Consider the following 21587-nt stretch of genomic DNA (forward strand, 5'->3'; position numbering starts at 1 on the left):
GATGCAGATGTTTGGATGAAAGCATTTTCAATGAGATTCTGATATTTTGACACCAAATTTGAACTGTTATACTCTAGACTTGTCTTGTTTGTATTTTGATATGTATCTTTCATACAAGATCTCTGTTGCAGTTTATACCTCGTTGGTGTTTTTGCATGTGTACACTAATTTGTATTGTGTGTTTGTGATTTTATTAAACCCATTTCTACTTTTTTTCTACTTGGTTATGTTTTTATATAGATTTTAGTGATATAGTCAGAAACAACTTCATCACAAATATCTTGCATACAGCTGAAAGCAGGAAGAGTTAGCATACTTCTGATCTCAAACCTTTCCTGCTGAGCAGCTGTTGTAGGCTATTAGCACTGCAAATACAGGCTGCTAAATCCATCCAGAAGGATGCTACATTTTGTAATAATCAAAAGAGATCGATGGCAGATATTGTATTTATTGATTTTATTAAAGAATTCGCTGCAAAACCAAATATGAAATCAACGGCTGTAACGGGACCCGGCAGTTGTATAGGTGCGCTTTATCCATTCGACCACCAGATGGCAGTAACGCAAAGTGGTCGTTTCCTGATAGCGCCTTGCGCGTGCGTCGTTGCGTTTTATCTACTTTTGGTTTAAATAGTAATATTACTCTCGGATTTCGCATCAACAGCTGAGTTTCTGTGTAGTGTGTCAGATGTTTCTGAGGTAAAACTGAGTTAAGTCACTATATGTTAACTCTAATTAAACAAGTTCACTAGCTGTGCCAGTGCCAGCTGCTGATCTGATTAAATTGTTTTAAACTTAGTTAATTTGCAATGCCTCAGGTTGATACTAATAGATGCTTTTAACAAGCGTATTCATAGATTTTAACATTATATATATATATATATATATATATATATTAGTCCTGTCAAACGATTAATCGCGATTAATCGCATCCAAAATAAAGGTTTTTGTTTATATAATATGTGCGTGTACTTTGTATATTTATTATGTCTATATTAAGGGTTTTTGTTTATTTTATTATATATTTAAGAAAAAATGTTTATATATTAAAAATGTTTATTTGTAATATAAATAATATAAATATATACATGCAAATACATGTAAATATTTTCAAAACATATACTGTATGTGTCTATTTATATATACATAATAAATATACACAGTACACACATATTATGTAAAAAAAAGTTTATTTTGGATGCGATTAATCGTTTGTGTGTGTGTGTTGTGTGTGTGTGTGTGTGTGTGTGTGTGTGTGTGTGTGTGTGTGTGTGTGTGTATGTATATATATTAGTGCTGTCAAACGATTAATCGCATCCAAAATAAAAGTTTTTGTTTACATAATATGTGTGTGTACTGTATATATTTATTTTGTCTATATAAAGACACACACATACATGTAGTATATATTTAAGAAAAAATGTTTATATATTAAAAATGTTTATTTGTAATATAAATAATATATATACATGCAAATACATGTAAATATTTTCAAAACATATACTGTATGTGTGTATTTATATATACATAATAAATATACACAGTACACACACATATTATGTAAAAAAAAAAGTTTATTTTGGATGCGATTAATCGTTTGACAGCAATAATATATATGATATTTTTTTTTTTTTTTATTTTTATATACATATATATATATGTGTGTGTGTGTGTGTGTGTGTTTCAACTGTCCTTTTTATTATTATTTATTATTTTTATTATTTGTACATTATTGCATTGCTTCACATACATTTTACCACAAGGTGGCTCGAACATGCTGCTAAAAAGACCTCGATGTTGTAAATGTTTTGCAAAGTGTAGCATATTAATAAGACAAATTCAGTGCTGAAAGTTCCATATATTCCATTATGAAATTGTAAAAAAGTTCATTGATATCAGTAGTACTGAATTCAGGTAAAAATTATTTAGATTAAAGCAGAGAATAACACACATACAACAAAAGTGTTTATTTTAATGGTAAAATCTGCACATTTATTTACAGCAAAAAAAAAATGAAATTCTACCCGATAGATAATTCTGAAACACTCCTTTTTTTTGGTCATTTTTCGTCTAACAGTTTAACACAGTGATCTAAAATACAGAAAAGAACATTTCTAAAAAAGCATATTATAAGCCTCAGTAAGATTTTTTTACGGTGTTAATAGTAAATAATGCTAAAACAAAAGAGATAGAAAAAGATATAAAAGCTTTTGTTGTACATGCAACTCTGTCTCTTTTCACTTTTAAATCAATAAGTGATTAATTGCAGATCCTCTGATTTGCAGCTAAATCATTGATGACACCAGCTTATAAACGAATTCATTTTACCAGATGCAGGTGTTGGAAAAATGAATGTTTCAGCTGTGTTTGCAGCAGGTGTGTTCGGGTCAGGTGTTTTCTTGGCGGACAGGTAAGTAGATGGGGTGGGTGAAAGTATGGTTGGAGCCGGAGACGATGGTGTAATGGAGCTTCCGTTTTCATGCTGAGGTGTTATATGGGACACACATGCGCACATGCACCCGGCGTCCGTCAACAGCCTGATAATGTCGTTTCGGAATCTGACACCAACAAGTGCGTAGAGCAAAGGGTTCAGGCAGCACCTCACATAGGCCAGATTGCGTGTTATGTTTTCCTGAAGTTCGAATTTGGTCCAGTCTTCGCAGTTCGGAGTGGGTGTGAATATTTTAATCAGAAGCACCACAGTATAAGGAAGCTGGAACAGGAGGAATAGAACCACCAAAAGTGCCATCAGACGCAAAGTCCTTTGTCTACGCCAACATTTGCCACCGGCACGGATCAAGACGCGTCCGATCGCACCGTAACACACCACCATCGCCACGCAAGGGATGCAGAATCCTGCGATCTTTGCGATCTGGACCCACAGCTTCCATTTACTCACTTCATCGCCCCAAACTTTCATAACGCACAAGAGGGCATCTGAACCCATGTCGTTGTCCACGGAGCTGAAGCGCAGGTCTGGCAGGCTCAGGAAAATAGAAGTTACTACGACTCCAAGCGCAGACATTGTGCTGTAAAACAGCGTCCCAGAACTCCTCTTTCGCACGGTCCTGGTGCGAACCACCACCAGATAGCGATCAACGCTAATGCACGCCAACAACAGCAGGCCTCCATAGGTGTTGATGGCATGCATAACGCGGTTTAGCTTGCACAGCCCCTCTCCGAACTCCCAGCTGCCGATCAGCATCTCTCCCGTCTGTAACGGAAGAGTCAGCAGAAGCAGCATGTCGGACAGAGCCAGGTAGAACAGAAAGACGTCCGTCATGCAGCGTAGACGTAGACGGCGGTACCGTGCGAAGGTGGCAATAACCAGCCCGTTTCCAATTACACCTAAGAAGAAGACAATGAGGAAGACCATGGTCTGGACAGCAGTAATGGTCAGCTCATGCTCGTTGCTGGCTACACACAGCTCAATGACATCAGTGACGTTGGCCCCGGTGACGGAATCAAAATCAGTGGAATTGAGCTCATTGTAATAAGTGGAGCCTAAAAGTGATGTTAAATCTTCTGTAGTTAAATCTGAACTCCCCATACCTGCAAAACATGGCAAAAACAGTTCATCAGGTTATCATATTTGATACATGAATTTTTAAGGCTTCTAAATGATCAACATGATCCCCCAAAAAACCTATTGTATACAATCTAGCCTACTACATGCCTTTTGCATTTTAATTAATAGTTCATACATCTTTAGCAAGTAAAGGGTTAGTATAATTGGTATTAATTCATCTTACGTTTTGGCCATATATATATAGCCTAACAACTGAACCAAACTACATATTTTTATAGCAAAACTGATATGTTTTCCCATATTTTCAATATACTATATCATAATACATGGGCCATAGATGCCTGATGTATCAAATATGGTACAAAACATAAAACAAATATGTTTTTATTTTTTTTTTACTTTTTTTTTTATCTTGTGTAAAGGTCCAATAAACTATTCCATAAAAAATATATATATATATATATATATATATATATATATATATATATATAGGGTATATAATATCTGTATTCATACTGTATTCAGGGTTAAAATCTCCACCACTAGGCGCTCTTAAAGGTCTGGTTTCATGTGAACACTAATCTCTACTGAAAATGTCAGGATAAGGTTTAGAACAAGTGCTTCCCAAACCTGTCCTGGAGGTCCCCTGCCCTGCACCTTTTGTATGTTTCCCTTAACTAACACACCTGATTCCACACATCAGCTCGTTAGTAGAGACTGCAAGAACTAAATTGGGTGTGTCTAATTAGAGAGACATACAAAATGTGCAGGGCAGGGGGTCCTCCAGGACAGGTTTGGGAAGCACTGGTTTAGAAGATGCTAAAAACACTAAATTGAAAACAATGATCTAATCCAGTGGCTCCCTAACTGTGGGCCGCGGCCCCACGGTGGGCTGTAGCAGTATTGCAGGGGGGCTGTGGCTAGGCTAAATCAAAGTATTAAAATAATTAAAATATTCTAATTGTTATAAACTGTGATTCCCCCCCCCCTTTTATTACACAAATAAAAACACATAAAAACATTTTTCCCTCCATTATAGCGAGGTGAGATTAGTGGCGGCGTTTCACAAAACCATAGGGTATGGCATGTGCGCGGGGGTTGATTAAACAATTGATTTTAATGGGAGTTTTTAAGAGTGCTCGAACTAGACTGTCAGTGAAAATGTTCTTTGATAATGTAACATGCAATGTTTGTATTCACATTAACTTGCAATGTTAAATTCACATTAAATATAAACTCATGTTATGGCATGACACCCATATCTGTTAATTCAGTAAACAGACAGTTTATGCATATTACATTATTAGGTTACTTTGACCATCGCCCACTATAGATCATAATCTATAAAGGTGAGAATTACGATTCAATCAGTTTGGTTTAGTTAGACTAAATGAGTCATGACATTCATAATTTCATATTAGGGCCTATTTAATGAAGGCAGGGATGAACGGTTTCCTTGTGTAGTGACTGAAGCAGCCAAAAAATAAATAAATAAACAAAATAACCTATTAATCGCTTTCTAAAGATTGCAACTTAAATTGAAGGTTAAGTAGATAATTAAGTAGATAATGCTGAAAAATAACCACAGATTTAATCAATTATTGTGGATTTTTGGTTTAACAACTAGGCTATTCCTAAACACATCTTTTACATCTCAGGGCAGCTTTTCTGTTTTCATTTTTTAATTGAACCAGCATTTATGTGAATTGCATTTATGCATTGTTTTAGTACAAATCATACACAAAAACAGTTTTAGGATTCACCGGGGTTTTCATTGTTTGACTGGTTGCCAGTTGTTGATTTCGTTGTCACATAATAATAGCCTAGGCGTATATGGTGTCAGGATGAGTTTCTTTCTCTTAAAATGATGCGTTAGTGTTTTTTTTTTTTAATCCTTGTCGTGTCTCATTCAGTCCTGTGGGTTTTTGGAGTGATCTTTCTCTTAGGAAAGTTGTTGTGTTGTTTGTGAAACAGTTTATAGTTTAATGCAACAAGCAGTTTGATATCAGTGTCACGATTAGCTTTACTAGGGTGTTTATAATAGTTACATACTTGCATGCAATTAGGCCCAATGTAGATTCAGGTGTACTGACCCGTAGTGTTTCATATATATACTCTGTGTGTGTGTGTGTGTGTGTGTGTGTGTGTGTATATATATGTATATATATATATAATTTTTTGTGTATGTTGTCGTAGTGACTCGTATTTGTGACACTTCGGAAGGTGCTATATAATTAAAAAAAAATATTGTTATTGGGTTTGTAAATACTTAACCGGTCAAAAAAAAAACAAATTAAATTGGATTTAATAAAATTAAACATCTAATAGTGGCCGACTAGGATACATTAGGTAAGTAAAGACTTCACCTAAAAATTCATAATCCTGCAAGAAAAAATAAGATCAGTCTCACGTCATAATTACAAACAGTAACTATAGTAACTCGCGCATAATGCTGCCAGCTACGTTTCTGAAGAAAAGTCACATTTAGTTTCAGGTGAGTTTTGTGGTGAATGGGAGCACAAAATATCTCTGTTAAAAACCTTTAAATAACGTTTAGGATGAAATTGTACTCATTCCACTACTCATTGCGTGCCACAGACAGACAGTCGTTGGCGTGAGTCTGACATTCAGTTCGTGCTTTCAGTCAGCATCGCGTGCCAGTGCGCTTTAAAACGCTTTCATGAGGAACGGGTTCTTTATTTGAGCAAAAGTGAAGCTGGAGGGGCAGACTGAAGAGAAGTGTCTTTTAATAATGTCCTTGTGGATGAACATGCTGCTGTACGGCTCTCTGGTTATGAGGAGGAAGAGGAAGATGATGAAGCTTAAGACTGGATCATATGTGAGTCTGCTTCAGAAACAACCGTAAGTTATCAAACACTTACCAAATGAAAACAATTTTAGATATAATACATCGAAAAGTGTTTTAATAAGCAATTCTTTAAATCTTAAAATTGTCACTTTATCATGTTAAACTTTTTTTTTTAACTCTTAGTGGTGAGTTAGCTTTTGAAGGTGTTAATACTGATAAGCGATAGTGGTTTATCATGTGTTTTAATGCTTTGGCATCGTTTTAATACATTATTTATACAGATAAACATATTTAATATGAACTTAACACTATACATTTTATCAATTGCAAAAATGGGGGAAAAAAATGAGACAAATTACTTTTTAATGTATGAAAACCTGGACATTCTTATCGAAAGACGTTTATTTTTCTGTCATAATTGACCAGTTAATCCATTTACGTTGTCAGAAAATGTTTTTAATATATTTTCTTTATATTATTCTCTCTGTAATTAAAGTTATTAACCCTTTAATGATCACTGTAAAGCGTGGTTAGGTGCAATTGTTACCTTAAAGAGATATTTTCACCTGAATTTTAACCCGTAAAAATTAGTTCTGTTGGTTCAGTGATGATAAATCATATTTTTGACTTCAGTAATTAATGTAGATGTTTTTGTTAACATATATTTTTTTTTTTGACTTCAATAATTAATGTAGATGTTTTTGTTAACATATATATACATAATAAAATACATAAAATATATACATGAACAATGTATGTTTATCTCAACTACATAAAATATATACACTTTCTTTTAAGGCTGAACAATTTATGTTTATTTATTATTTTTATGAATGATTAGACACATGAAAAAAAAAAAAAACCCAGAAATATATATAATAAAATACATAAAATATATACATGAACAATTTTTGTTTTTTTTTTATTTTTATTTTTTATTTGAAAAAAACTTTTTTTCAAAAAAAAAAAATAAATAAATTATATAAATACTACTTTTAATGAAAGATCGGAGAGGTGTTAAGCCTGAAAATATGGAATAAATCATTTATACTCACTTGCTGCAGAGGGACCTCGCGCTCGTGCGGCATATATATATATATATATAGCACGTTATATATATATATATATATATATATATATATATATATATGTAGGTCATAATTATATATATATATATATATATATATATATCTATATATTGTTTATCTGTATATATATATATATATGTATGTATATATGTATATATAGAATATATATATATGTATATTATATATATAGTATATATATATTTTATATATATTATATATATATATTTTGTTACAGTTTCAATAGTATGCACTAGTATGCCAAACATGTTTTGTTAAAATGTTGTAGACATGATTATAATTGTTACTAGAAATATGTTATAAAAATTTTTTGTTTGCAATGAAAATACTATATAATATTTGTTTTTTTTTTGTGAAATATGGTAATGATATTAATATATAATTTATATTATAATATAATATATTATATTTTTTTTTTTTATTATTATAATTTATAGATATGAAGGATTGAAAGTTTATTTCATATTTTATCACAATTTTGTCTTGAAATAAATAAATCTATCTATCTATCTATCTATCTATCTATCTATCTATCTATCTATCTATCTATCTATCTATCTATCTATCTATCTATCTATCTATCTATCTATCTATCTATCTATCTGTCTATCTATCTATCTATCTATCTATCATTAAACTTGGGGTGTGTGGGCATCTGTAACCCTGGCAAGTTTCAAAATTAATAATATGTGTGCAGGACTAACCAGCTTTGACTCACCTCTGAGTGCAGGTCTTCAGGATTTCTGCTGTTATGAGTTTGGTCTGTAATTCAAGACCTCAGTGGTTTCTCTGAACTTCTTTGCTGTTTGGGGTCCAGTGTTACTCTGAGAAAAAACTCTGCCTGGCACCCTATTTAGCTTTCACGTTTTTGTTTGGCTGACTCTGCATTGCCCCACATTTCACACCAAAACACATAAAGCATAAAGAACCTGATAAACATCTCAGGAGGAGGCGTGTTTAAGTGTGGTTGCTGTTTTCTTGATAAAGCACTCTGAGATGATGTTGCATCAAAAAACAAAATATCTGTGAGACACAAGCATGTGAGCAATGGTAAAATCAATGGTTATTATTGCACATCTTTTATCATTTCATGATATCGCTGTGCACATGGCACGTTGCATTGCTTTACCTTAACATGACTTCAGGAGATTTTTTAAACTTCAGAAATCTGAACTTATCTCTGTATTTTGCGACAATAAATAATGCAATAAGCAGATTATAAAGCATGTGCTAAAATGAAATTTTCTTTTTTGAGAATTAATTTTTTAACATTAAGTAATTAGGAATTCTTGTATCCTTGTAGCATTATATACACACACACATCTAAATTTGTTTCTAAAATATGTATATATATATATATATATATAATATATATAATAATGTTTTTAACATTATATATATATATATATTTATATATATAATGCTACAAAAGCTCCAAAGTTAAGCTCCAAAGTTATGTTAAAATTATATATATATAATTCAATTTTTACATACATTTCTATGTTATTTTTGACAATGATATTTGCCAGTATGTTTGACAGCAGTTCATTGTGAGAAAAAGGTATTTTAAATCTGAAATTAAACATGTTTGCCATGAATGTTGATTGTTTAAATGGTTTGGATCTCTTGGGTTGGTCTTGAGTTCAGCAGAAAGTCATACTGGTTCCCCAAAAGTGCAGAGACCTTGTAGGTTATATTGTGGTTATATTGTAGGTTTTAATCAGTGGAATCTGAGGTTGAATCTGCATGGGTGTGTGAGTGTTGCACCAAAACACCACAACCTTTTAAACATGTAGATGAGAAGCTGGTATCTTTGCAGAACACAATGTTCAAGTCCATCTGGTAAGTAAGCATAATAAGCAGGATTATGTTCAGTCAGTTGGTCTTTATCACTTAACTGGCAGTAATGACCAGTTAACTGAACATGATACCTTTTCTATTTGTATCTTTGTTTTTGTGTACACTACATGGTAGTGTTGTGCATGCTTTAAAATATAATTCAGTCTGGGTAAATACTGAAGAGGATCGTCAAATTCAGGTGATTCAAATAAGGGCACATCTTCTCTTTCTTTCTCACACAATGCCCTCCACCCTTTCTGTTTCCCACCCGTTTCTCTGTTTTGTTTTGAGTAGTTTGTGGTTGGCAGATCGTTGATGGGTACAATGTTGACTTGAAGCATGCTGTTCACATTTCATTAGAAGTGTGCACACACATCACATTTGACCTTGTTTTGGTGGTGGTAGGTATTGGGTTTTATTGAGGCTGCAAACTGCAGGCATGAGGTTTTCTTATTATTTAATATAAATATACTTATCTTAATTTCCATTGTAAGGCATTATTGGCACACTCTCAATGCAAAGACTGTTCCAAGAAGTTTATTTATTCTCAAAAATATGCTCAATCTTTATTGAAACCCAGTTGAGTGTGTGTTCTTGTGAGGAGTGCTGTTGAAAATAATTGAAAATAGTTGGCAGGTTTTAAAGTTTCGATAACAACAAAATGACAGTTTGATCACTTTAACATTACACAAAATACACCTGAAAGCTACTTTGCATATGGAAACGTTTATTTCAACAGAATCCTTAATGAAGCACATTTGTGTTTTAATGCATTTTTTAAATGCATAATTACATTTTTATATTTGTTGCATTCTGCAATTCTTTGCTTTACATGCTTTATATTGCTTAATGTGCTTTTAAAATAAGTTGTGTGTGTGATTGCAATCAAGTCGTTAGCATTACTGGTGAAATTAAATGAAAAACCCCGTGCTTTTGAGCTGGTGTTTTGTTCAAAGTTTCCATTTTATTTTGGTACAAGACGAGTTATTGAGTGACACAGGAAGTATGCTCACTTAGTGCAGCTGGACAATTTCCGATCTAAATGATTATGCATTGACAATGTTGTTAACATGTAGACTGAAGCAGAGAATGAGAAATTCAGCATTTTTATAGTGACCCAATTTCACTTTTTTTTCATTTTATTTATTTATTTTTTTGGTGTCCATTTTTATTTATTTTTTTATTTTTTAAAAAAATGCATGATATTGTTAGTCGAATGTTAATCTAAACTGAAATATGTTTTTTTTTAGATCATATAAATTATGCTTAAAAATACTTTTATGTTGTTGTTTATGGTTAACTATTCTGAAGGGCCTTTCAGGAACACACATAATCTTAATGGAGGTTTTAAATTATAATTTTTATATTATTTTTCATTAAGTGTGATTAAAAAAAAAAGCAAACCATAAAGCATAGCAGGTTGGATGAATGCATTGATGTTAAAAAAAAAAAAAAAAAAAAAATAATATGATTTTGTGCATTTACCCTTTTCCCAGAAATACTTAAAAGGATAGTTCACCCCCCCCCCAAAAAAACTGTAATCATTTACTCACCCCCCTGTTGGTTTAAACCTGTTTGAATGTTTTTTTTTTTTTTTTTTGAACAGTACTTTTTTCATACTCTGGAAGTCAACTGTTTGGTTACCAACATTCCTCAAAACATTTTATATTCAACAGAAGAAAGAAACTCACAGGTTTGGAACAACTTGAGGGTAAGTAAATGATGACAGTTTTTTTTTTTTGGGGGGGGGGGGGACTGTCCCTTTAAAATAAAATAATTTTCTAGTTGTATGTACACTGTTGTTGCTGATTTTATTAGAGTTTTTCTTGTTTAGCAAGTTGTTGTCTTGAGATGTCAGGATGGGTTTGTTCCTCTGTCAAAATCACCAGATAGATGACTGTTACCTTCATCGTGTTTCACAGGCTGAGTGTGGCATTTAAAGGGGTCATATGATGCGATTTCAAATTTTCCTTTCTCTTTGGAGTGTTCTTGGTGAATAAAGAAGATCTGTAAAGTTGCAAAGACTAAAGTCTCAAATCCAAAGAGATATTCTTTAGAAAAGTTAACACTCGTCTATGCCCCCCTTAAAACGGCTCGTTCTAACACGCCCCCACATCTCTACGTCAGTATGTGGGAAGAGTATCTGTGAAAGAGAAAGTACTTTGTTTGGCCTTCCAAAAGAGGACGATATCTGCTTCGTCATGCCTGGAGCTGATCTGTGCTGGTCGCTGAGGAAATACATCAACTTTGCACTGTGGATCGCTGAATCGGCTTTCACTGTGGATGAAGTGGAGTCCAGCCCGGGGTTGTCACATGTGGTTGCTGCAAGCCCAAGGTACGCTCCTTCGTAGAATCCGCCTGCCGCACTGTCTCAAGCCGCCCGCCTCTGCTCACTCAAGCCGGCCGCGGCTCACTCAAGGATACGGGGCATAGAGGAGAAACAATAATGTACGGTATTTGGAAAATAATGTTTTTTTAACCTTAAACCACATAAACACATTTCATTACACCCAATTCACAAAATAATGTTCTTTTTAGCAGCATCATATGACCCCTTTAAAAGCATTTTATGAGTGTTTTGTTTCATGTGAGTGTTTATGATCAGTGTATAATAAATATCAGTTCAATTCAGTTCAGTTCAATTTGTCACATCTGGGAAAGTGAATATGCACATATAAATCATTGCAGTACAATAGCAATTTAATAATATCAACCTGAACCTACACACTAATACATTAAAGTAGATCAGTAATGGCAAATTTTAATGAATGAAATTTTAAGATCACTCAAGACATTTATTTAGCAGATGAATTCAACTCTAAAATTGCATGCAAACATTTGCCTTTGAGGTTTTACAAACACCTCTTTTTTTGTCAGTTTTTACCACATAGGCAAAATACACAAATAAGCAAAATTACCTACGGCATGCCTGCATTAGACTGGGGTTGGGTGTTAGTTTCACACCCTGCTGTAGAAAGATGGCATGTTTACATATCAGCACTTTTTCTCATGCCATGTTTTGTTTTGTTTGTTCATTTTATGCTTTTTCTTTTTATTTTAATTTTATGTGGTATCTGGGATCAGACTAAGTATTTCCTCACAGATACAGGCCGCTGAATGCATGCATGCACAGTTGCACACACCGTTTTTTCAGAGTACTGCATGCCATTCAGATAACTGTGTAAAAATAAAGATACTCTTCAGTAGGGCAGCTTTTTGGTTTGTATATGACAGGATGTTTGGTAGTGGCAGCACTGCCAAACCAGCTATGGCCCATTTCCTGTGAGTTATTTGAAGAAACAAGTGCTGTTTTTTATTTGACACTGTGCCTGGAGTGTTGTTTGCTTCATGTCAGAAATCACTGTTTACAGTAGTGAAAGAATCTGCACAAATGTCCATCTTAACAGGTGACAGAGAAACAATATGCATATAGGCCTATTTTTAAATTTAACAACATTTGTGACTACATTTTTGACTGCTTTGTCCTGTGTGAAGACTTTTGGGGGTATTATAAATTAGGTAATAATGTAAATAAATAAAAATTCTTAAGTTGTAAATAAAATAAAGATTATTGGAGCATGTTTTACAGGAAAATACTATTTTACTCTTTCTACTTCAAAATTTCATGTTAATTTGTCTTGCTTATTCTTTGTTATTATTTGTGTAATTTACTAAGAATTTTTAAAAGTACCTTGCATTTTTATTTAATAAAATTTTTTATTACAAATTATATCATCAACATAATAAATGAGTAAAAACTGAATTGCTAAAATGCATGAATTTGAGTGTCCCTGGTATTTGGTTTTTATCTCATAACTTATTTCTGTTTGTCTCTGTATATTTTCAGGTTTAAATAAAAAAAAAAAATGTAAATTTTCATTGTAGACTTGTAAACCCCACCATAATTTTTTTTTTTTTTTTAAATTGGTTATGACCGTTTTTAGACTCTTAAAACTATACGATCAGCAGTCACGTAAATTTATTTAAAGTAATCTTTATTCTAAAGTATTCTTTAAATAGATCATCATAAGAGTACTTTCAGTTATTTGGTTTTATACAAACAAAAAATTAACAAAAAATTAAATCAGTTTTGTTGACAGTAAATTAAATCAGATTTGTTGACAGTAAATGACCTTTTACACAAAGTATGTCAGGTCTTGTTGCATGTCTACCTCTCGTATGTTCTCCACAAACAGCATGCAACCTCACGCAAATCAGCCGCATGTTTTATGTTCAGATATAGACGTCTGGGTTTGGAGATCCCCTTATGACACGTATTTGAGCGGATGCACAAAAACAGCATTAACACAAAAAATCCAGTGTTGTGCGCTGGGGTGGCAATGAAAATTCTGTTTTAGAAAAACTAGAAATTCTTCTTGAATTTATAGTTTCTGTGAAGAACAGAAACGTTCAGCAGAAACGTTCATATTTTTGCGGTAATCAATGAAAAATTATTCAGTGTACCAATAAATGACTTAATCCTGCTGGTGACATCGTGGAGTTTCAGCTGTTATGTTTTATTACCTAATATTATCTGAATTTGAGATACAGTTTTAACAGAAGTGATTATGGCAAAGCTTTCTTTTGCAATCATAATGCATTTCTTCATTAGAAATTTGTCTAGAGGAAGACCTAAAAATGAACACAGCCAACAAATGAATAAGAATATATTTTCCACATTCCGTGGAGTGGCTTAGTTTTTCTTCTTTAGCAACATTTTGCTCATAAATGTCTCACCATGAAAATTAGACATCTTTAGCTATTACTGCAGTGTGCATTATTTGAAATTGAGTTTGTGAATTTTTTTGTGTTGCATAATTCACTTTGTGAAGTTTATTTACTCATCTTGATGATAATGTTAGATTACCCTGATTCTTTGTAAATACTGCATTATTGTAAATAAAAGATTGCACTAAGACAGAAATCTTTATTTATGTCAGAATACTGTGTGTACACCAGATAATTCATCAGATAATTGTGAATAGGGTTGAGCAGAAGAGACCAACTGCAAAGAAAACAATTGCTGTACATTACGTAAATTTCTCTTATGTATTGCAGTCTGCAACAGACACAATTGGTGCTGGCCACAGAAATTCTGCAAGCAGTAGTATCCTGCTGTATAGGCCTAGTTTACAGATAGAAACTAGGAAAGGTGTCAGTCTAAAAGGAAAGTATTATCAAAGAAATCAGCAAAACTCTACAGTTCAAGTCACACCTGCAAACCACAAGAAGCCGCTTAGACTGAAATTGTTTAAGATTGACGACTGACTTATGATTTATGAAAAGAAAAATAGGAAAATTAAATAATAAAAGTTGATTTAGTGTCATTTCTCTTAACACAGTAGGAGTGTAAACAAAAATTATGTCTCCGAAACCACTTAAAACACAGGTTAGCCAACAATTCTAGATTGGAAATAAAGCGCATTTACCTTGTCAACAATTTTACAACGTTAGCCAATCTCAGAACAATCGTACAGAATGCATGTGCTAGTATTTTATGCAAAATTACACATAATATATTTAATGCAAAATTGTGCATGCAGAAAAACCAAATCGCTTTTTTTTTTACAGGCTTTTAGAGGCTTTTAACTTTTGTTTTGTGTTGGGATTGGTTTTTTTTTTTTTTTTTTTTTTAAATTTTTTGACTTTTTATTTTTTATTTATTTTTTTGTGTGTTTTTTTGATGCAAAGTTTAAAAACGTTTACAACCCCCATTGACTCCCATTGTGTTCCTGCAGTTGGCACTTTGAAAAACACAAAAGAGTTAGGTAAAAACAGAAAACATTTATTGTAGCTTGTCAAAGACCAAAATATGGCATACATAAAAAAAATGATAAAGATTAAGACTCTTAAGAAAAGTCTGTGAAATGATATTTTTGATTAGTTTTTTGAATCTCAATTACTAGACCATTGTCAGTGAAATGTATGTTAATGAAAACATATCTGATAATAAAGCACACTTACTGGATGTGAAAGTCATATTGAAAAGCCATTTGGAAGTTGGCAGTAGGAATCATGTAATCCTGTAATTAAGTTGTATAATTCCCAACCTTCCCAGAGACTTATCAGGACAGGAAGTCAATAGCTCTGTCTCCAATATACACAAATGCACTCCAAGTTCCACTAACTGGAGCTCCAAAGAAATGTCTCATCCCATACTATCCGCAAACATCCAGTGGATGGAAATGGGTGGGATGTTTTCTTAAGCCACATGCACGTACACCCCACCCCCACCCCCGCAACACACACACACACACACACACACACACACACACACACACACACACACACACACACACACACACACACACACACACATACCTGTACATACACACAATCACAGTCTCCCTGTGTTCCTCCTCTCTTTTGTTTCTCCCCTTATATGCTCCAGCCACAGCTAACCCACTCACTCCACGTAGTTGACATTTTTAATTTGTCTTGCACAATGTTTTATCTCTCTGGATTATTTTTGCTCTTGGTGGATCCGTCTATGATCTATGATAGGAGACCTTCAGTTTAAGATCTAACATAAAGCATGAGTTTATCCGTATGAACATCTGACAGCGATGCCATTACTCTTGTTTATGGAAATTATCTAGGAGACATGAAACATATTACAAGCTTTTCCCTGAATCATTGAGCTTTGCTACTGTTGCACTAAACATTTAACCTCTTTGCAATAGAATAGATTTATTATAAGTATTATAAAGTTGTAGTGTTTATGAATATCTAGCAACATGGATGATCATTAAAAAGCTGATCTATATTCTCAGGTCAAATGACGCAAGATAACAGAACAGCATTTGAAGGTAAGGGACTAGCTACTCCATCATCTCTCATTGAGGAAAAATCTCTTTAAGTATTCTGTTATTTCTCCTAGACATCAACAAAGAGAGAAAATTGAGACCTTTGCCTAAATCTCCTGCTTCTCACTTATTCTTTTGAGAAAACTATAGTAAACTGTATGGAAGCCTGTTTCCACCACAAAATAAAAAAATAAGGTAATAGTAAATTATCGTACAATTCTGACTTTGTTTCTTGCAATTCTGAGTTTATATATTACAATTCAGACTTCTCTTCACTGAATTGCGAATTTATATCTCACAGTAAATTCAAGTTTATATCTCGCAATTCTGAGTTTATATCTCATAATTTGTCAGAATGGAGAGGGGGGGAAAGTCATAATTATGAGATATTAAAGGGATAGTTCACACAAAAAATGAATGTTGGTAATCAAACAATTGCTGATAGCCGTTGACTTCCCTAGCATTTTTCCCCCCATTCTATATGGAAGTCAGTGGCTACCAGCAATTGCATGGTTACCGACATTTTTCAAAATATCTTCTTTTGTGTTCAACAGAAGAAAGAAATTCATATATGTTTGGAACTGCCTACAGTATAGTTTTCATTTTTGGGTGAACTATCCCTTAAACTCAGAATTCTGAGATTTTTTTTATTTTTTTTTTACCTTTTTAAAAAAGAAAATAACCTTTTTTATTCCGTGACAGAAACAGGCTTCCACACATCTAACATGTCTCAACGTTTCAAATTGTGCTCAGATCTGTTTTTATACAGTCTATGGCTCAGATTTGCCAAGATGCCAAATTCTGCAATCATACGTGAGATGTGAACACAAACATTTTCATCTATGTTGATTTTATACATCTATACTCTTACTTCATGTCAGTATTGTCTCATTTGTCTTTTTTATTTAAGAAAGTTTGAGATGATTCAAAGATTTTATATTTCAATGAAGAGAAAGCTCTGAGCAATAACATATTCTGGGTATTTAAATGATAATTTGGACGAAAGATATTAGACATCCAGAAAATATGCATTTTACTCTGTGTAGACACTCTGAAAATCATCTCAAACTATTTTAATGTTAATAAACTTAAGTTCAATCAAAATTATTTAATTCTCAAAAATGGAGGTTTATACTACTGTATTTTAATGAAATATTTCTTTATTTTTATTCTGTATATTTAATACAGAAATATTTTCAGATTTCATATTTTAAAAAATCCCAATGACAAATATTCTTATAGTGTCCATTCATGCTATATTGTATTGCATTCATAATAGAAATGATAAAATGTAATTTATTCATTCTGTAATGGTCTTTTCTCCAGATGAGAGTATCAGAGTCAAAAATGAAAGTGTACAGCAAGAACTGAACAAATTTTTTAACACGGTTACGTAATGTCTGCATTATTTAAACTTGCATCAACTCATCGCATACACTGTTGACACTCATAATGACATTTTCACTTTTTCAGAGAGACCCAACGTCACATATGAGGACAATGGTAAGACAGTTTTGTGATGCTTTATGTGTGAGCTATTAGACTTCACTAGATCACTTGTTTTTATCAGTCATTTAAGAAATCTTTTGTGACTTTCAGACTCCGAGGATTTTCATACTCAAAATTTTTTCAGTCACTGTCATGAGAAGATGTTGAAGGATTATGGTAGAAATTGCTCGCAGAATTTCAGTGAAATCATGAGTGAACTTGGAGAGGAGAACTGGTGTAATATGGAGATGGTGATAAGGTAAGCCAGAGCTTTACTTGACTTTACTTAACAGGAGACTTGTGTTGTGTTTTAGAAGTATATACTGTATATATACAGGTCCTTCTCAAAAAATTAGCATATTGTGATAAAAGTTCATTATTTTCCATAATGTAATGATAAAAATTAAATTTTCATATATTTTAGATTCATTGCACACCAACTGAAATATTTCAGGTCTTTTATTGTTTTAATACTGATGATTTTGGCATACAGCTCATGAAAACCCAAAATTCCTATCTCAAAAAATTAGCATATCATGAAAAGGTTCTCTAAACGAGCTATTAACCTAATCATCTGAATCAACTAATTAACTCTAAACACCTGCAAAAGATTCCTGAGGCTTTTAAAAACTCCCAGCCTGGTTCATTACTCAAAACCGCAATCATGGGTAAGACTGCCGACCTGACTGCTGTCCAGAAGGCCATCATTGACACCCTCAAGCGAGAGGGTAAGACACAGAAAGAAATTTCTGAACGAATAGGCTGTTCCCAGAGTGCTGTATCAAGGCACCTCAGTGGGAAGTCTGTGGGAAGGAAAAAAGTGTGGCAAAAAAACGCTGCACAACGAGAAGAGGTGACCGGACCCTGAGGAAGATTGTGGAGAAGGACCGATTCCAGACCTTGGGGGACCTGCGGAAGCAGTGGACTGAGTCTGGAGTAGAAACATCCAGATCCACCGTGCACAGGCGTGTGCTTTTGAACCAGAAACAGCGGCAGAAACCCTGACCTGGGCTACAGAGAAGCAGCACTGGACTGTTGCTCAGTGGTCCAAAGTACTTTTTTTTCGGATTGAAAGCAAATTTTGCATGTCATTCGGAAATCAAGGTGCCAGAGTCTGGAGGAAGACTGGGGAGAAGGAAATGCCAAAATGCCAGAAGTCCAGTGTCAAGTACCCACAGTCAGTGATGGTCTGGGGTGCCATGTCAGCTGCTGGTGTTGGTCCACTGTGTTTCATCAAGGGCAGGGTCAATACAGCTAGCTATCAGGAGATTTTGGAGCACTTCATGCTTCCATCTGCTGAAAAGCTTTATGGAGATGAAGATTTCGTTTTTCAGCACGACCTGGCACCTGCTCACAGTGCCAAAACCACTGGTAAATGGTTTACTGACCATGGTATTACTGTGCTCAATTGGCCTGCCAACTCTCCTGACCTGAACCCCATAGAGAATCTGTGGGATATTGTGAAGAGAAAGTTGAGAGACGCAAGACCCAACACTCTGGATGAGCTTAAGGCCGCTATCGAAGCATCCTGGGCCTCCATAACACCTCAGCAGTGCCACAGGCTGATTGCCTCCATGCCACGCCGCATTGAAGCAGTCATTTCTGCAAAAGGATTCCCGACCAAGTATTGAGTGCATAACTGAACATAATTATTTGAAGGTTGACTTTTTTTGTATTAACACTTTTCTTTTATTGGTCGGATGAAATATGCTAATTTTTTGAGATAGGAATTTTGGGTTTTCATGAGCTGTATGCCAAAATCATCAGTATTAAAACAATAAAAGACCTGAAATATTTTAGTTGGTGTGCAATGAATCTAAAATACATGAAAGTTTAATTTTTATCATTACATTATGGAAAATAATGAACTTTTTCACAATATGCTAATTTTTTGAGAAGGACCTGTATATATATATAAATGTTTACATAAAAATCATGTGCATTTTTGCATGTGCATCACAGTCTAACACTAACAGTTTCTGTACAGTACTTATCTTTTTTATTATGTTCTTATTTTTTCATATGCAATGTTGCTTAACTACATGGTATAAGCACACACAAAAAAAAATGGTAGGGGAAACAATTGAAGGAAAGAGGCAAGGCATTTCTTGAAGCCTGATCGCTGGCTACTTAAGGACTCAGAGACCTTATGGTCCATCAAACAATGAGAGACATTTCCAGTTTCTATGTAAGCATAGATAAGAACTGTAGTTGTGAACCAGAGTGATTTTGCCACTGTTTTCTGCCATATACAACTCACTTTAGGACAAATTCATTAAAAAACAGTAGCACTACCTACATTTCAAAAGTTTGGACAGTAAATAGAACAATACTGTGAAATATGAATGTAATTTAATATGTGAATATAATTTAAAATGTAATTTATTCCTGTGATGGTAAAGCTGAATTTTGAGCATCATTACTCCAGTCTTCAGTGTCACATGATTCTTCAGAAATCATTAAAATGATTGCTATTTGCTGCTCATTTGTACTGCTTTTGTGGAAACGGTGATACATTTTATATCATTTTTTTTGTGGAAACAAAGGCATCTCTCTCTCTCTCTGATCTCTCTCTCTACATTTCTCCTCTCTCTCTCTCTCTCGCTCTCTCTCTTTCCCCCTCTCCCCTCCTATGTCCAGACACTACAACAGTTTGACTGTGTGTATGGAGTCAGGATCCATTGAGTCAGGTTGCTTTTACCCTAATCATGTGGTGGAGCAGCTGTTTGTGAGGATACACCCGCAGTACTTCAGCCTTTGCAGCAATGAAGAGGATTTACTCGACGCCCCGGCTGGAGTCGTGCTTGTAGCCACACTGCTGCCTATCCTCCTCATACCCTTCATAGTGTACATTGTGGTCTGGAAGAGTAGTTTAAGGGACTGAATGCTTTTTTATTATCTTAGAAAGTGATAAAAACTCTTTACTCACCCTCATGTCATTCCAATCCTGTGTTACTTTCATTCTTCTAAAGAATGAAGTTGTTGTTTGGACATAAATATCTTCTCATTTTGCAGAGCAATGAAAAGGATTGGAATGAATTGAGGGTAAATAAATAAAGACTCAGTTTTTAAAATAAGACCCAGCTTTAAAGTAAACTTTGAATGTATACAGTTCATGTTGTTTACAATGATGTAATTATTGTAAATAAAATACACGCAATGTGTGATTTTTCTGCACACTTATAACTAAGAGTAAAAGAGTCTGATATAATGTATGAATGTATGATTTGTGATTTGTGTTTGAGTTTTGTGTGTATTTTGAATTTTTAATTTTTTAATTCTGAATTACTGATTTGTCCTTGTATACTGTTTTTTCAGTTGTTGTATGTCAGTTTACAGCTATTCGTTTAAGTTTGAAAATGCTTAGCAACTTGTTCACACAAATGTAAATCTAAAAATACATTAAACAAAATATTAAAGGCTTGTTTTAAATGCATTATATAAGGATATTCATAATGCATGCATTATGCCTTACAAAAACAATTATAATCTGTGTTGCATCATCTCATGAATAATCATAACTATGGTTATAATAAATGAAAATTCCTAACTCTTTGTTGTTATACCTTTTAGGAGTGCAATGTTTTATAACACATAATGAACACGTTATTTCCAAGTTGCAATGCATTATAGTTCCCATAGTTATAAAAGTCTGATATTTTTTAAAATAAGTTTACTAATGTTTTAAAATCACTTTATAATATCTAAACAGTTGTTTAAAAGTATATCAAGCCTTTTTGCTTTATGAAAAGCAGACAACTTTTGTGCAGATAACAACTGTGACCACATTATAAAGCCTTTTGATTGTTTTCTAGAAGACTTAATTTGTAACTTTATTTTAAGCAGTAACAAAACACTCATAAAATGTAGTAAGACATTGTGCAGATTTTAAAGAATGTCAAAATATTACATAGATAGGAATTATAATCCATTATAACTTAAGTGAAATATAACATGGTGCTCATCATGCTCTGAAAGGTAACTTCAAATAGACAATATAACTGCTGTTAT

The 21587-nt window shown here is 33.5% G+C and overlaps 2 protein-coding genes across 2 annotated transcripts; one reads left to right on the forward strand and one right to left on the reverse strand.

Annotated features, from left to right (window-relative positions):
• Positions 1–1771: 1771 nt before the first annotated feature.
• LOC109107667 (C-C chemokine receptor type 7-like) lies at positions 1772–8409 on the reverse strand. The gene is made up of 2 exons (XM_042714698.1): positions 8162–8409; positions 1772–3551 (listed from the first exon to the last, which is right to left on the reverse strand). Exon 2 carries the CDS (start codon positions 3547–3549, stop codon positions 2290–2292), a length of 1260 nt encoding a protein of 419 aa, XP_042570632.1. The 5' UTR covers positions 3550–3551; positions 8162–8409; the 3' UTR covers positions 1772–2289.
• On the forward strand, positions 5898–20804 carry LOC109091503 (receptor activity-modifying protein 3-like). The gene is made up of 5 exons (XM_042714699.1): positions 5898–6390; positions 16056–16091; positions 17562–17591; positions 17688–17835; positions 20217–20804. Exons 2-5 carry the CDS (start codon positions 16061–16063, stop codon positions 20458–20460), a joined length of 453 nt encoding a protein of 150 aa, XP_042570633.1. The 5' UTR covers positions 5898–6390; positions 16056–16060; the 3' UTR covers positions 20461–20804.
• The last annotated feature ends 783 nt before the right edge of the window (positions 20805–21587 follow it).

This window comes from Cyprinus carpio, chromosome A24, assembly GCF_018340385.1.
Source record: "Cyprinus carpio isolate SPL01 chromosome A24, ASM1834038v1, whole genome shotgun sequence".
Lineage (NCBI taxonomy): Eukaryota > Metazoa > Chordata > Actinopteri > Cypriniformes > Cyprinidae > Cyprinus > Cyprinus carpio.